The sequence below is a fragment of the Carlito syrichta genome, unplaced genomic scaffold (assembly GCF_000164805.1).
Source record: "Carlito syrichta isolate Samal-C Ts95f unplaced genomic scaffold, Tarsius_syrichta-2.0.1 Scaffold312174, whole genome shotgun sequence".
NCBI classification, from domain to species: Eukaryota; Metazoa; Chordata; class Mammalia; order Primates; family Tarsiidae; genus Carlito; species Carlito syrichta.
Window position 1 is genome coordinate 207,865 of NW_007256270.1, and position 16,101 is coordinate 223,965.

General features: G+C 39.9%; 1 protein-coding gene across 1 annotated transcript in view; it reads left to right on the top strand.

The window, feature by feature from the left end:
• The first annotated feature begins 14,412 nt into the window (after nt 1-14,412).
• HSPA12A (heat shock protein family A (Hsp70) member 12A) overlaps nt 14,413-16,101 on the top strand; it is a 155,085-nt gene continuing 153,396 nt past the window's right edge. The window contains exon 1 of the mRNA XM_008069674.2: nt 14,413-14,500. Within this exon, the coding sequence (XP_008067865.2) occupies nt 14,413-14,500 (88 nt within the window). The remainder of the gene's footprint in view (nt 14,501-16,101) is intronic.

The following is a 16,101-nucleotide window of genomic DNA, read 5'->3' on the forward strand; positions in this document are numbered from 1 at the left end:
GGTGGGGGGCGGGAGCGGGGGAGGGAGCGAAAGACTCAGGTTATCCGTGTTGGCCCCGGGAATTCATTCATTCCGCCGGCATTTGTTAATTTCCTTCTCTGAGCCGAGCAGCGTGCTGGCTTGCCTGGGATAGTATGGATGTGAAACCAACGGAAGGAAAAACCAGTGTGGGCCGAAAAAGATTGGGGGTGAACCTTAAGGGATGGTTGCGGTTTGGACAGGCCTAAGGGTGGGGAATGATGCAGGCAGGACTTGCAGAAGGAAAGTGAAAAATGGAGGAATGTCCTTGGCTCACAGTCCCTCTCCAGAATGCTGCCTGTGTCCAGCCCTTTTACATCCAAGTGCCTGCCTGGCTTCATTACACCTGCCAGGTATCATATGTAATTACAGAACTTCTTAATCTGTACCCTCTGCTTTATACTCCACTGCTGCAGGAGTGGGCCCAGATGGACCTGTGTTCTTGTTCTCTTGCCTGTGTATCTTCCCTACCTAAGCAGAGCACTTAAAAGATCTGTGCCACACTTCGTTCTTCTGAAAAACATAATCTTACCTACTCTGCCTGCTTCACAAGTCACTTAGGATAAAATGAGTGGAAAAGCACTTTGAAACAAGAGAGTTATTTTAAATGTATGCACGCATGGATGTAGATGGATAAAAATATGCGATTATATAAGTGCTGTTATACAAGCCTGGACATGCACCTCCCTCTGAACTTCTCAGTGTTTTCTCTGGATCACTTATGGAACGTCCCACTGTCTGTGTGTCATAGATCGTCATGGACCTGCCTTATCCTCCTTGCTAGATGGAAATCCCTTGACAGTAGGAGCTGAGTCATCTTCACATCCACAGCAGAGCCTGGGGCTCTGTAGCGGCAGAGTTCCTGCTCTGCTAAATAGGTGTTGAGTGAACCTGTATACAAAATAAGCCGATACTATTGCTGTTGTTTCCAGTTCACCGTTGTGCCTTTCCTCCTATTCCCCAGATAAAAGGCACCTGCTTCTCTCCCACATGCATCCTTGAATACCTGGGTTGAGTCCCACATCTTCAAAGATGCCATGCTCCATGGTCCAGCTCTCACTCCAACCAGCCCTTCCTTTCTTCCGAACTCCTTCCCCACCTGCTGCCTGGGCCACAAAGTTCAACCCTCAGGGATGTCTTGACTCATTTGACATTTTTAATGGAAGATTGAAAGTATCCTGGGATTGGGACCACCATGTCTCGGAGTCTCCCCCTATAACTCATTGTCCTTTAAGTTCCATGAGGATAGGGACTTTGTCTTGTTCACCACTGTGTCTGCAGCATCAGTACATTTTCTGACAGAGTAGAGGCTCAGGAAATATTTGATGAATGAATGAGTTTTATGTATAATAAATGGTTAATAAATACTTAAACAAATGTTTTGGAGGTGGGTAATTAATGAATACACTAACCTGGCTGGAGCAAAGGATTTGTTATGTGGAATAATGAGAGAGTGTATCAAGTAGTCTGAGGCGAGATTGCAAAGGGACTGGAATCTCATTCTGTGAGAGAGGGAAACAGCCAACATTTCTGAATATAGAATGGGGAACGTAGAAGTGGGGTTTTAGGAAAGTAACTGGCAGCAGGGAGGTAGCATTGATAGGTGTTTGGTTATACAGAAAGTAAGAGGCACAGGCAGAAAACCATGTAGGTGTCAGGGCCTACACACAGATGGTAGCAATGGGAGGAGATGGAAGAGAGAATAGGAAGGAAGGATGGAAAAAGCGTTGAGTGATTCGATATGGACTTGGGGAAGCAAAAATGACCATTGAGGCTAACTCATAGAATTCTGTTACAGAAAAGGGATCAGTGAATCTGGTTTTGATGGAGAGGACATGATGAATTGGGTTTTAGAGGTGTAGAGCTTGGGAGCACTGGTCTAGAGAAATGAGATCACTGAAGATCCATAGAAAGCGTCCACATAGACTTTAAAGTAATCATAGTCAGATTCTCTGGAGGGAAAAGAAAAATCTTGAAGTAAAGACCTAAATATTGGGGAAGGGAAATAGAGAACAGGAGGAATGCAAGGAGTTACAACAGGTAACAAAAGGAGCGTAGAGAAAAAGGAAAAAATCCAAATCACAAAGTCTAAGGCAGAGACTTTTGGGAATGTGTCAGGTGTGTGTGTGTGTGTGTGTGTACATATGCATAGTCTGGAGAGATGTACATCAGCATGTTAACTGTGTTGTCCTAGGATGATGTAATCCTCAGAACTTTTATCTTCTTTTTATATATGGTAGTATCTGATTTTTCCTAAAATGAATGAATTACTTATATAACTTTGGAAAATTACATTTAAAACATTTGAGGTAAGGATGTTAAGTCACAGGTTATAGGAGAATTGAAGACGGAGAACAAATTGTTAGGAACTCAGTTGTTCCTTTATAGAATCATTTAATTTTTTCAAAGAAAAATAAAATGACAGGAAGTAAAAATAAATAAACAAATTAAACTACCACCCTGCTCTACTCCTGTCATTCACTCAACAAATATTTATTGAATACCCAGTATGTACTAGGCACTATTCCAGGTATTGGAGAAAGAGCAGTGAATAAAATAGCATTTTTTCTCTTCATGGCACTTAAGTTCCAGTGTCACGCAAGTGGCACATTCAAGTGAATCATCAGGACAATAAACTGAAATCACAGAGGTGAAAGCATTTTGAAAAGTTGGTATGGTAGGGGTTTATTAACAGCCTGTTGGTATTGACAGACCCACAGTAAATAAAATGATTATTCATTAATATTCAACTTCTTATTTTCCATAGATATTAGGACCGCTGAGGTTTTTGCTATAAATTACACTCATATATGGGGGGGACTAAAAAAAACCTGGCATTATCTTTTGAAGGGTGGACCCCTTTAGTACAGGTTTTCCCTGTCAGGTGAATGTTCTAGGAACCCACTGGCATAAGTGTACCAGCTAGCATGGTTGTGAGAGGCTACATTTGGCTTCAGTGAATTTTTTTTGGAGATTCTTTCAGTGCATTTGCCCATTTCATGATGGATGATTTGCATAAACAACATGCCCACCCTGCACTGAGTGTTCAGCAGTTTTTGACCAAAAGTGGCATGGTCCCCATGCCCAACCCTTCCCTTCCACTGGAATCTTACCCCTAGTGACTTTCTTTGTATTTCCCTGGATGAACATAGTCCTCAAAGGGAAACATTTTGGAATGTTAGAATATGGGGAAAAATGGCAGAAGCATTAAAAAGCATTGAAATTGATAGGTTAAAAAAAAACTGTTTTGAGCAGTGGAAAAAGCATCTGGATAGGTGTATAGCATCAAACGGAGAGTACTTGAAAGGTGACTGTGGTTTAAACATTTAAGAATAAATGCACAATTTTTTATAAATAAATTTCAGGTTTTTTGGAGGGTCACCCCTTGTATATGCAGATTTTACACATACTTTGCGCATTCCTTGTTTTAGTACCTTGGTGACTGCATTTCCATTTTGTGTTGAGAGTAAATGCCCAAGGGCTCTTCCAGAGCATTGACCTTGAGAGGGGTTGAGTGTGTTGCTAACCCAAAAGGCATTTGAGGATAGGAGGGCAGGAAGAGGAACTGCTGAGGGACTCTGGAGATTTAAAAAGTTCCTGGAACATTTCCATGAAGAGAGGGTAAGACTGTGCTCTCCTCCTTTATAAAGAAGAAATGGCATCAGAGGTTGCAGCCATGACTGTTAAGCATCTCATAAGTTGGTGACTACACTGAAAGTCACATATGGTGTGCGACAAGGACCATTTAGGAATGAGAAAATCTAGACTGGAGTCCCAGCTGTGCCTAAGATGTTTACCTCATCAGTAAAAAGAGAGGTTTGGACTGAATCAACGTTTCCTAAGCTTTTTGAGTGTGAAGACTCCTTTTAAATACAATAAAAAATTGAGCCTCCCCCATGTAATAGTATTTTTATATAGTGACTACGAATTCAGTAGTACTTTTAGGGTCATTTATATTTAATTCACGGAAATTCTGAACATATGAAAAGGACCATATTTACAGGGAAGCTATGATTCAGGATTAGGAGTGTGTCTGGTGTGTGTTTGGAGTTGCGGGCCCCTGTACAGAGTCCACAGGCTTTCTGGTGAGTTTTGATGAGAACCACCGAACTGAGTCTGTTCATCTTAGGTCTATTCTTTGTAGCTCTGATTCAAGATAAAATATCAGGACACATTAATCTATTTCAAACTGCTAATTGAAGCCCCTCCACAGAGGAAATTAACCATTCTTCAGTCTGCATTTCAAAAATAATTTCTAAGCTATGTCAGACATTTCCTAAATGAATGTGGATAAAGAAAATGTATTTGTTCATTTCTCCTTAATCCTATCCAACACCTTTATTTAAATTGGAACTTGTTTTCCGAGACTTCGATGTTCAGAAGTGATTATCTAGATGCTATTTTGAGGTTGCTTCAAGTGCTTGTTAATTCTTTCCTGCATTTGACATCTGTGTTGAATATCATTTTTCATAGGGAACTAATGAACACGATTGCAGGTGCCTTTAATCATAGAATCATAGAAACTGGAGACAGAATAGATGGAAAATGTTGCCTTTTCCTCATCTAGAAAATGGGAATAATAATGTTAACCATCTTCACCCAGTTGTCATGAATGAGAAATATGATTGCCAAGCTAATTGCAAATATAAATAGCTGTAAATTAATGCTAAGTAATAAAAGTAGGAATGATTTGACTAATAAAAAAAGGGGCTTTTGAAATCTGTTTTTTTCCTTATTGATGTCTCATGGCAGTAGTCATTACCACTGTGGTAGTAATAACAACAACAAAACCAACCAAAACCACAGCTTTAAGCACTTTTATATGCCTGGAGTTATACTGACATCATCTCATTGAATCTGCAGAACCACCACAAAAGGTAAGTGATTGGCCCAAGATTACACAGTTAATAAATAGTGAAGCAGGAATTTGAACCCGGGTCTAGCTGATTCTAATGCCCATGCAGTTCCCCTTATGCCCCACTGTCTCTCAAAGCTAGAACTCTCTTAGACCCCGCTGTCTTATGTCAGCTGTTTCTAAACTCTTATCTCCTGATTCTGGAGGAGCCATTTGAGTTGCTCACATTAAAGTCTTGGAGAAAGAATTCTGAATATGTGGTGTTAATCTCTTGATTACTGGTTTTCAGCCTGAGCTGCACATTAGAACCACCTAGAGGTTCTACTAGATTCCACTAGAATCTAAGCACCATAAAGAGATGCATGGTGCCAGGCTCAGTGGCTCAGCCTGTAATCCTGCGCCTTTGGGAGGCTGAGGTGAATGGATTGCCTGAGCCCGAGGGTTCGAGACCCGCCTGGGCAGCAAGACCTCATCTCTACAATAAATCAAAATATCAGCCGGGTGTGGTAGCGCATGCCTGTAATTCCGGCTACTGGGAAGGCTGAGGCGGAAGGATCGCCGGAGCCCAGCAGGTCGAGGCTGCCGTGGCCGGGAGAGGCCACTGCACTCCAGTCTGGGTGACAGGGTGAGACTCCAACTCAAAACAAAACAAAACAAAACAAAGAGATGCATTGGTTTATTGTCTTCATTGGTACAATATTGAAAAATATGCTTTGGCTCTACCCCCGACCTATTAAATCAGAATCTCCAGAGGGAGGCGCCTACATATAGGCATTTTAAAAATGTGTGACATTAATATGCAGCCAAGGTTGACAACCAGTGCTCTAAAAGATTTCTCCTTGGATCAGGTCAGAAAGAGAATGACTAAGGCTTCAGCCAGGAATGATTTGATAATGGATGCAGCCAAAAAGCCTAGAAGTGTTGGGTCTTGGGATCAGAGCACATTGGTTCAAATCCTGCTTCTTCCAGTTGCCAGTTGTGTGACCTTGTACAGATTACTTAACCTCTCTGAGCCCATTTCCTCAATGACTCATATTTTCAATTTCATAAGATTGCTAGGAGATTAAATTGAAAAACCCAGATGAACGTCTTTCTACTTTGCCTAACACATAGTAAATGATGTTATTGTGACCAAAGAAATGAAGGGGAAGGAAAATGTAGCATTTTAGCAGTTTTTCACTATTTATCTGAAAAACTTTTATTTAGCTTTGTTCAGGAATCCAGACTGAATTAAATAAAAGGGGCGCTCCCTTTTAAAAACAGTATCAGTGACCTTTTGAGGTGATTAAGTTTCCAAGTAATCTATCACTTTTATTTTAACCTTTAACAAATTTGCTCAAAACTGTAAAGTTGTTGTGTTATTTTTCTCTTCCTTCCCAAATAAAGCAGAAAGCTGGAGCCATAGTCATAATGTGAGTGTTCAAAGCTGGCATCCTGTCAAAGGCTGTTTTAGAGTCAGCCTTCCGGTCATTTGTTCAAAGGCCTTTGACACTGAAGACCAAAAGATACTGTTGGAGATGCTACCGCTGGCAGTTTAATTGGTATTTTTCAGGGAACAGACACACAATTTCTATATGGGCAGAATGAAACTGGAAGTAGGGCAATTATCCAGTGAATTCAGACAGTAAGGAGAAAAGGAAATGAACAGGCAAAAGAAACTCTTTAAGCAAGTTATTTTGCCATTTTAAATTAACTCTATAGAAGTAGATACATCTTAAAGGTATTTAAATGGGGTGAATAAAGCAAAAGGAATACATATAAAATATCCTGCAAAGGTCGAGTTTTCTAATTTGTACTTTTTTATTATAAAAGCAAAATAAATTAATAAATAGCACTTATTGAGAGAAAAAAAAAATGCTAACGTATTTTCCACATAGGGGGCAGCAAAGAAGAAAGAGGAAGAATCCCTGTTAGGAGGACCAGTTAGGTGTTTTATCAAGTTATGGCTAAAAATGTTTTCTCGGTTACTGTTGGAAATATTGATTTGGTTTGTTTCCTGACCCCTGAGAGTTCTGTGCCTATTTTGTTGTTGCACTTGAATTGAGTGTTAATAAATTGTTTGACTTTTGTAATTAAGCTTAAGAACTTGATTGAAGGGAATTTTTAACTTCCTTGAAAATGTACTTTAAGTTAATCTGCTTAAGAGAAATTATCTGTTTCTAATTAGCAAAATAAAAAAACTGTCTCTGCCTTTATAACTGATGATTCTTATAGGCCTGTCTGTGAATCTTATGGCAGTATTAAACCTTCAAAAAATTACTTGAAAGGTTTTAAAAAATCAGTTGTCAAAAACTTAAGACTTGACTTCGCATTAATTATTGGCAAAGTGTAGAATGGTTGGTTTTTGTTGTGGTGGTCGTTATTGTTGTTTTCTCTTCTTCTGCCTTGATGTTGCCGTTTAGATTTGCCACCTGTTCTGTCCTGTTTCAGAAGTTTGAGAATTCTACCTCTTTGAGTATTTAAAAAAACAACTAGTCACAAATGCAGAATGATAATTATTTTTTAAAGAATTGTGATTTGGAGGAGTACATTCTCAGCACATTTTTAGTGAATAAAATTATTTTCGGTCAATTTCATAATACTGATTTAACTATATTTCTTTCATATATGACAGTCATATATAAATTATTATCATTGAAGCGTATGTACTTCCAGAATTATTTAAGGTGACATGTGAATGAATCTCTAATGTGTTAGATTAAATTTCTATACCCCAAATTTTAAAATACACCAAATTGTGCTGTATGCTTATAGACACCAAATTGTGCTGTATGCTTATAGATAATATATGGATCCTGTTTTTAATTCAATAACAATTATTATATTTTGTGATTATGCATGCATTCATCTACCTTAGGTAGATCCTTTAGAAATAAACCTTAGGTAGATACTTTAGAAATAAAACTATTAATATCAGAATCTGTTTCTCAGACTAATAATGTTTTCATTAGTAATTGAAGGAGAGAAGTTTGGCAAGGATAAAAGACTGAAAAATTATTTCTAAGGTGGAAAGACATTTAATATGTTATTAATGATGGTTATCTCTGCCCAGGCTATAATCAGCATAACTGTATTTTAACTGCTATAGTTTGGGGATAGGAAATAACAGAAAAGGTCAGGAGACGCTAACACATAGTTGTACTCAGCGCAATAAAGAGTTGATGGCTATTAGTATAGTTTTGCATGAAGGTACTTTCACTTGAAATAAATAGTCAAGGCAACAGTGAGGTTTGAAATGGAAGTCTCTGGTTGCCTGCTTCATCCCCATTTCTTCTCGTGTGCTTGGAGACTCGGCAGGGCTCACTCTCTCCCACTGCCTCTGGATCTGGAGAAGCTTTGTGAAGGAGCCGCACTTATTCAACGACAACTGTTAGACCGCTGTAAAACCTGGAGTTGGTTTATGAACAATCAGCTGATTTAAAATAGTCCTGGTCAACCCTAGGTCATCATGCTTCCCCAAGTTCACAGCCAAATATTAACACTCTTATAAACGTTATGGGAGTTTGAAAATAGAGAAGATGGTGAAACAAACTCCCAAGGCAGCGATTTCACAAGAGAAGAGCCCTGAGTTAGTCTGAGATCTCTATACATAAAGAATTTGTCTACCTCTAGCATTTTAGAAGTAGAGCTCCCCTTTGAGAAAGCCAGTACCAAATCTCTTTCTGATGTAAAATTTCTTTCTGCCAACACTTGTTGGAATTTACCTTATCGTGGATCTGACTTGATTTTTGGTTGCCTAATCATTAATGCTTTTTTTCTTTATAGCTAAGCTGACAGGAAAAATAAAGTTCCTGTGCTGATTTTGAGAATACAAAAATCAAATACTTGTTTTAAAGGGTAAGAACAAAGGGTTAGAGCCATAATTTTTATTTTAAGGCATGATATTTGAAATAAAAGTGTATTTATCAATTTATAAGTTTTAGAATAAATATTTTTCTTTGTATCATCATTTATTACTTTACTGAAAATACAGCCATTCTTAATTCTTAACTAATAATATTTGCAGGAAAAATATTATTTGTTCAATTAATACTTACGTATACATCTTATAAACCTGTATATGTCCAACCTTATAATGATGGAAAATTAGTTGCCTTTTTTGAGATAATTATAAATCGGCAAAAGTAAGAGCTGCATCAAAATGAAGAATTCAAGATTTTAAGAAATATTTTAATTTATATTTGCAATAGACTTTATCTCCAAATATTATCTATTATATGAGAACAAAAAATTATCATGGGTATAGTGTTTTAAAAACTTAACTGTTTTTCCTTTTCCTATGTATGCTGTCTGGTTTTGACTCTAACTCACTGGGGCATGCCTTGAACTTTTCACACTCTTTATCAAGCCCCAATGCTAAAAAAAAAAAGTCATTATCCTTCTTGGCACAAAACTAAACTAGACCCTGTCTGGTTCGACAAGACCACACACATGCCTGTGCCCTTGGGGGTGAAGGCTCAGCTGTCACATCAGGAACAGTCTGTACACTTACTATATTTACAATAGACTCACCTTGCTTTCCAAATCGAGACTTTAAGATTATACACCTCAGGCCATTATGTCTTGTCTATTTTTGACAAAATGTGTAGGCAAGATTTTAGGTTTTGTTTAAGTAGGCATCTATACATTGTCTTTTGTAGCCAGTTATACTTGTATTAATTACTAAAGTGCATCTATTTCAATTGGATATTTAAAAGTAAGCTGTAAATCTAGAAGAATACTATAGGGGAAAAGGAGCTGTGATCTGTATCAAACTGAGAAAGACAACACTAGGTAAAACTCTTTTGGCTACTTAGTGCTTTCTGACTTCTGAAAGGAAGCAAACTTTGCAGCATGTAATTAATTCTAAGAAAATTATAGGGAACAGAAGAGTAGAGCAGGGCTCTTCGTGAGGGAGAGGAGTCTGTTTTTGTCGCTTCAGTAATGTCTAACTTGATCATAACACTGTAGCACTGTGACTGAAATGTTCATTTCGGATGATCTTGTGCATTCAGCAAAGGCATACAGTAGTAAAATGTCTTCCACTAGCCAATAGTTCTTTATTAATTCAGGAGATATAAAACAAAGTTCAGATTAACATCATTTTCTAACTGGAAAGTAAGTGTACCTTGGATACCGAATACAAACATTTCAGCAGGTCCTGTTACCCATCAGCCTGATGTTAGCTTTTTATGTTAGTATGAAGGATCTTGACATTGTTGTGTGTTGACATCAATGGTGAGATACATATTGGTAACAAATGTAAACACATGGATTTACTAAGGAAATACAATGCTCAGGTTGAACTGTGTGGTTTTTACTGCATAAGTAAATAGACAGACCTGGATCATGAGGAGTGTTAGCATTTACCATTCAGAAAAAATCACTTGTTAGCCTGAGTTATAATCTCTCTGTGTTATAATCTCTCTGTGTACATTTAATCAGCTGTGCATTGACATAGGAATAATACAGCATTTTAAAAACATTTAATTTTTTTTAAGGCAAGCCCAACATGTTGACAGATGCTATTTAGTATGAAGTTCAAACAAACTTAACTAAAGGTTAGTTTATACCTTGTGAAAAGACAGGTGGTCTAGAATGTGTTGTGGAAATCCACATGCACAGTAAGATGCAAGGCATGATTTTGTTGTTGCTGAACTTTGGAATTCTAGTCGGACTTCTTGCATCATGTACAAATAACCAAAGGGGACGCAAAAGTGAAACCAGTCTGGTGGCTGCTGCCCGATTTGATGTTTGTTCCACTGATAATGTGCTTGTTTGGCTTGTTTTTCTCCTCTTCAAATGTTCTTTTTTCTTCTCCCTCCAGAAATATGATGAAATGGTGTTAAAACTGTCCGCACACATTCTCACTCTGGGAGTTCATGCAGAGGACACTCAGCCTGAGGCCCAGCAGCAGTCTAGCCGGGGTCGGCTCCCCCTCACCCCAGTGCCACCTCCCAGACCCTCCCCTGCACACCCTGGCTTTCTGGGCAGTTCTTGGTGAATAAGGTTTCTGTTTCTGGCCTCCATAGTCCAGGCTCTCCTGTTCCTGGCTGCAGGGCATTCACTCACCCCACTTTGTAGTGTCTTACTGCCTCTCTAGTAGGCAAAGCTGCTAGAAATCACTGTGTGAGTGTATTTACCTACCTACCGCTCATGTATCTATTTCCCATGACAGTGTATGTTTTTTGTTTTTTGTTTTTTAACATAAGGGACTCAGAGCCAGGCAGAACTTTGGGGGCTATTTAGCTCCGTAATTTATTTAGTTCTATATAATTATCTAATTATATATCTAACTCAATATTTAATTATATGTCTCACTTTCCAGACAAAAATTTTAAAACCTTCCAATATAAGCAAATAGAAAAATATTTAAGCTGGTTAAAAGGCTGTGAACATAATTCTTCATATCCAGGAATCAGTTTATTTAATGGGCTTAAATTTAAAGGATTTCTTTATTATTATTAATTTTTACATTCTCTTCACTACATAGGTAGATACTGGAAAAGTATCTTTTATTACATATAGTATATTTGGGTGTACTATGTGTAATTGTCCTAACTGAATATAATGCATACTCTGATAGTATTAACAGATTTTAAAATCTAAAATCCTCAATCTCAGCTGGCTCGGTAGCTCAGCCTGTAATCCCAGCGCTTTGGGAGGCTGAGGTGAGCAGATTGCCTGAGTCCGCGGGTTCGAGACCTGCCCGGGCAACTTGGCAAGACCTCATCTCTACAATAAACCAAAAATTAGCTGGGCATGGTAGCGCACAACTGTAGTTCCAGCTCCTTGGAAGGCTGAGGCGGAAGGATCGCCGGAGCCCAGCAGGTCGAGGCTGTGGTGGCCGGGAGCGACCACTGCACTCCAGTCTGGGCTACAGAGTGAGACTCCAACTCAAAAATAAATAAATAAAATAAAATCCTCAATCTCTAAACTCTGAGGGAAAAAAAAAAATGCTGTGCCGTGAACAGCTATGGAACAGCTTGGACAATAACCTTGCAGTGGGTTTGGATGTAAAAAGTTCTATGGCTTTTTCAGATTTATGATGATAAATGATCTTTAGTATAGCTCAGTTCTCTATACTCTTTGTTTGCCAGTAAGCTGGCAGATATTTTGGTCGTTTTTAAAAAGCACAACAATAGGCACATCTTCTGCCCTTACTTTATCAGCTAGAAGAAAATATTCATGGGGCATCCTGAGGAATGGTGATTCACTGGGGCTTTCTTCCCAAATTGGTAGCTGGGCAGCATGGAATGTCACAAGTGGTGCTTCCCACAAATTAAATGGATAAAGTATCTTATTTAGATACAAATGTAGGCTTTCACCTGTTGGAAGAAAATAAAACCATCACTAAGAGCTTTTTATTTCGTTGGCAGGTTCATGTCTACAACAAAGTGATTTTTTTCCCCCAGGTGAACTTCTCCCTCATGTTGGTTGTGGCAATGACTTTAATAAAGCTATTTACGAAAACTCCTTAAATGTGTGGTCCCCATTCCCACAGTGTGTCATTGCCGCCGCCAAGTGACAGGACTGAAAAATCAGCAAATCCTAAACAATTAAAGCTTCAATTCCTCTTTCTAAAACCAAGGCCCCTGCTACCTGCTAGACAAATATAATGTCTTCTTCTGTGAGGAGAAACAGAGACTCTCCCTTAAATCACACTGGACCCATGTGAGTGTCCCTCTGAATTCAAGGCTTCTGAGAAAAGAATGGCATGGGTGATTAAAAAGACAATTTCTTTCTCTGAACGAATACATCCAATTCTTGGGCTGAGAGAGGTTTTTTGTTTGTTTGTTTTTCAGCATGTTTGGATAGTTTTTCACAGTCTCACACAAAAATCATACCATACTACAGGAAAGAAATTCTCTGCCTTAAAAGTCCACCAGGCACACCCAAAACTTGTAACTCCAGGAACACACAAGTACTTGGGGTTATATGCAAAGACTGTTCTCTTTAGCAACCTCCTTCTTGAACGGGGCTAAGAGCTTTTCAATTGCTGTGACATTTTCAGCCAGGGAAGTAGTAGTTGTTGCAGAGCAATGTTTTACAGGCAATTACTTTATATGATCAATGGAGCAATTCCCCTTCCAGAAAGGAACCAAAGCGATCAAGTTAAATCATTAAAGAGAGAAAGAGAGAGAGGGAGAAAGGGTTCATCTCATTAGCAGGTGCCAGGGCTGCAGGCTCCGCGGCAGCACACAATGTCACTGGCCCTTTAAGACAATGACTGCGCTCCCTTCCCCACCGCCGCCCCCTCCCCTGGAGCTGTTGACAGGTCTAAACCTCCCGAGCAGCCCATTGTGGCCGCAGTAGGAGGCACCTGCAGAAAATGTGCCAAAACCAGGCAGGGAGCAAGAGCTTTTCAATAAGCTCCGCAGCTGGAGAGGAGAGGCAACACTAAACAACCAGGCTGGGCCCAGGCATGTGATGGGAAAAGGGGTCAAAACCAGACACCTCCTATCGGCTTTCTGAGCTCTGTTCGGTTCAATTTGCTGACATCTTCTAGCTGGCTTTTCTCTATTTGCTTAATATGCTGAGGTATTTAGCTTAAAAGCACTAAATGCTCCATCATGATGAGCAGTTTTCCCTTTGCCCATTTACTGCTATTAAGGACAGTTTCCAGTATTTTCACCCTCTTTCTGCCCCAAACTCAGGCTGTTTTTTTAAGCTTCTCTCTCATGACTAGTCACAGGCATTCTCCACCACACACAGCCTGCTTGGTTTTACACATCTCTGATTCAGGGATGCGTAAATCTCTCCAAATTTAGGGCATGTGCCGCCTTCATAAGTCACACACTCCGACTGTCTTAGGCACACATCTGGAAGCTGAATTCTTGCATTGCAACTCGGTAAATATTCATTGTGCATCTACTGTGTACCCACCACTGTTTGCAGGGCTTCTGGAAATCTAGAAGTGGGCAAGACGTGCTTGCCCTCTCGTGCTGCCCAGGATCCAGCAAAGGAGCTAAATAGCTCACCTAACTGTGGGCTTTAGGAATTTGTTTTGCACTCTTGCACTTGTCTTTGTAGTATTTACAGCCTTTTTGAGAATAAGCAGGAATGGAGGGAGAGGGCAAGGAGGGCCCTGGGATGTGCTGCTGGTGTGGTGGCTTTGTCCCGCATGCCTTGGGAAATGAGGGCACATTCTCAAGGTCATCCCTCCAAGGCAAATGAGAGAGAGAACCTGGCCTTGTTCCTCAATTTTGGCAGCTCTTGTCTGTCCATGACTCCTTACGTTTATACAACACTTTTCAGCTTGCATGATTTTCCACTTCTTTTTTCCTCACTTGACATAGTAAGGCATTATCTCCATCTTGCAGATGAAAACATCTGAGACTCAGGGCTAAGCACCTTGCCCAAGGCCCCACAACAAGTAGGTGGTGAGTGCAGAGGCCTGCCAGGGATCTGGCTCATCCGTGTCCCCCAAAACCTTTGCTTCCTTTCTACTGGGTGCTGCCTCTTCAAACTGTCAGCCAGCACCTACACACGACTTAAGAGCAATGGGGACGCACACTAAGTGACATTTTCACAGTAAAACTCTTTTCCCCCTCCTACAGATGGAGAGTGTTGGTGTGTACGGATTCTGTGGGTGTAAAGCAAAGAGCAAAATGAAGTGTGACTCAAGGTGGGAAATAGCCGCTTCAGGTAGGATACGAATAATGTGCGTAAGTATCGAATTGGTATCTGAAATAATTCCCTCTAGAACTTCATTCCTTTCAAGAGGGACCAGGTACATTTAAAACCGGGACATGTTAGCATCTGCACACGTAAGATATTTGCCAAACCGCTACTGCGAAATCAACTTGTGGGACAAGGTTTGAAGTATTTCAGAGGCACCCTTGAGTCAGGAAACAAAATCGTTTCCCACCCACCCAAAGCCTGGAGTCGTCACTGCAAGTACCGATTGTGGAGTGGGATTCAGCGTCAGTCACGCTGTCTTCCTGCCCTGCTCTGGTGGCCCTGAGAGATTGTCTCTGTTTGCGCCCATACAAAAGCAGGAAGAGTTGGTCTCTCGTTCTTCTAAGCTTGTTTTTGCTTTAACATGTCTCTCCTCTCAGAGGACTGGTCCTCTTCCTCCTCCTTCCTTAGTGCCTCCCTCCAATTCTGGAGAAAACAAGTGGACTATTCATGTAAAAAGAGAAAGAGTGAGAAAGGGAGGGGGAGATGCCACCGACAAACTCCATTGAAAGCCACTGGCTGTTCATTTACATTCACACTTTTAAAAAATGTTAACTAATGATGTTAAATGGTTTGCCAAAGGTCCTGGCAGGTCAGTTGTAGAAGTGTCATTTCTGCCTAATTAGGGCTCTTGTGGCTGCCCAGGGCCTCCCAGTGCAACTGGTGACAAGCCAAGAGCTGACAGCTTCAATTGGTGCCAATAGGAAGGTTGGGCTGGTCATGTTTTCCAACTCAGCCAGGTGTTTGCAGAGTGGGGGAGGGGCTAGGCGAGATCTGAGCGCTTGTATGATCCTTTTTCTTTCACTACTCCCTCCCAGTCCTTCCCTTTTGCCTGTCTTGTCTTGTGTCAAGGTCAAGAATGGGCTCTGCTAAATCAGCAATTTGGGTTATCTCTGGGAGGTCATTAGAATCCCCAACCCAGACATTTCAAGTGGTCTCAGACCCCAGATGCTAGATTTTTTTCCTCCTTAAAACTCAGTAGGAAAAGAAAGAAAATGCTTTAGATGAAAAACAATTGTAGGAAGAAAAACAAACAAACAAAACTCCAGAAAACTCTGCATAACCATCAAAGTGTTAAACTTCTGAAGACATTCATAATAATAAAATTGCTTAAAGAAAAAACAGTGAAAGCACTCTGGTCAGTGCTTTAAATATTTGAAAGAAGAAAAGCCAGTAATGAAAAGAAGTCCTGTAATATTCAGTGGGATATATTATACCTGCCACATAGTAGGTGCTCAATAAATAATTTATTGTTGATTTCACTTTTCAGGAGAAAAATTATTATCTGAGAAACAAAGAGTGATTGATAGACACTCTGCTCTTTTTCATACTTGCTTGAACTGTTTCTGTAATGTTCTTTGAATTTCTCAGTTGACCATAAAGTATTTCCTAAATTGGAGTCCCACATCATGGGTTGATATGATTATCTTGTTTTTTGTTTTGTTTTGTTTTTGACAACTTAAAACAAGCAAAATGCCACTGTTTTCAGCATCCCCTGGCTGCAACAACTACCACACAAAGAGGCAGTCCCATGGCAATGACAGGACATCTGTGTTCAGAATTTGGAT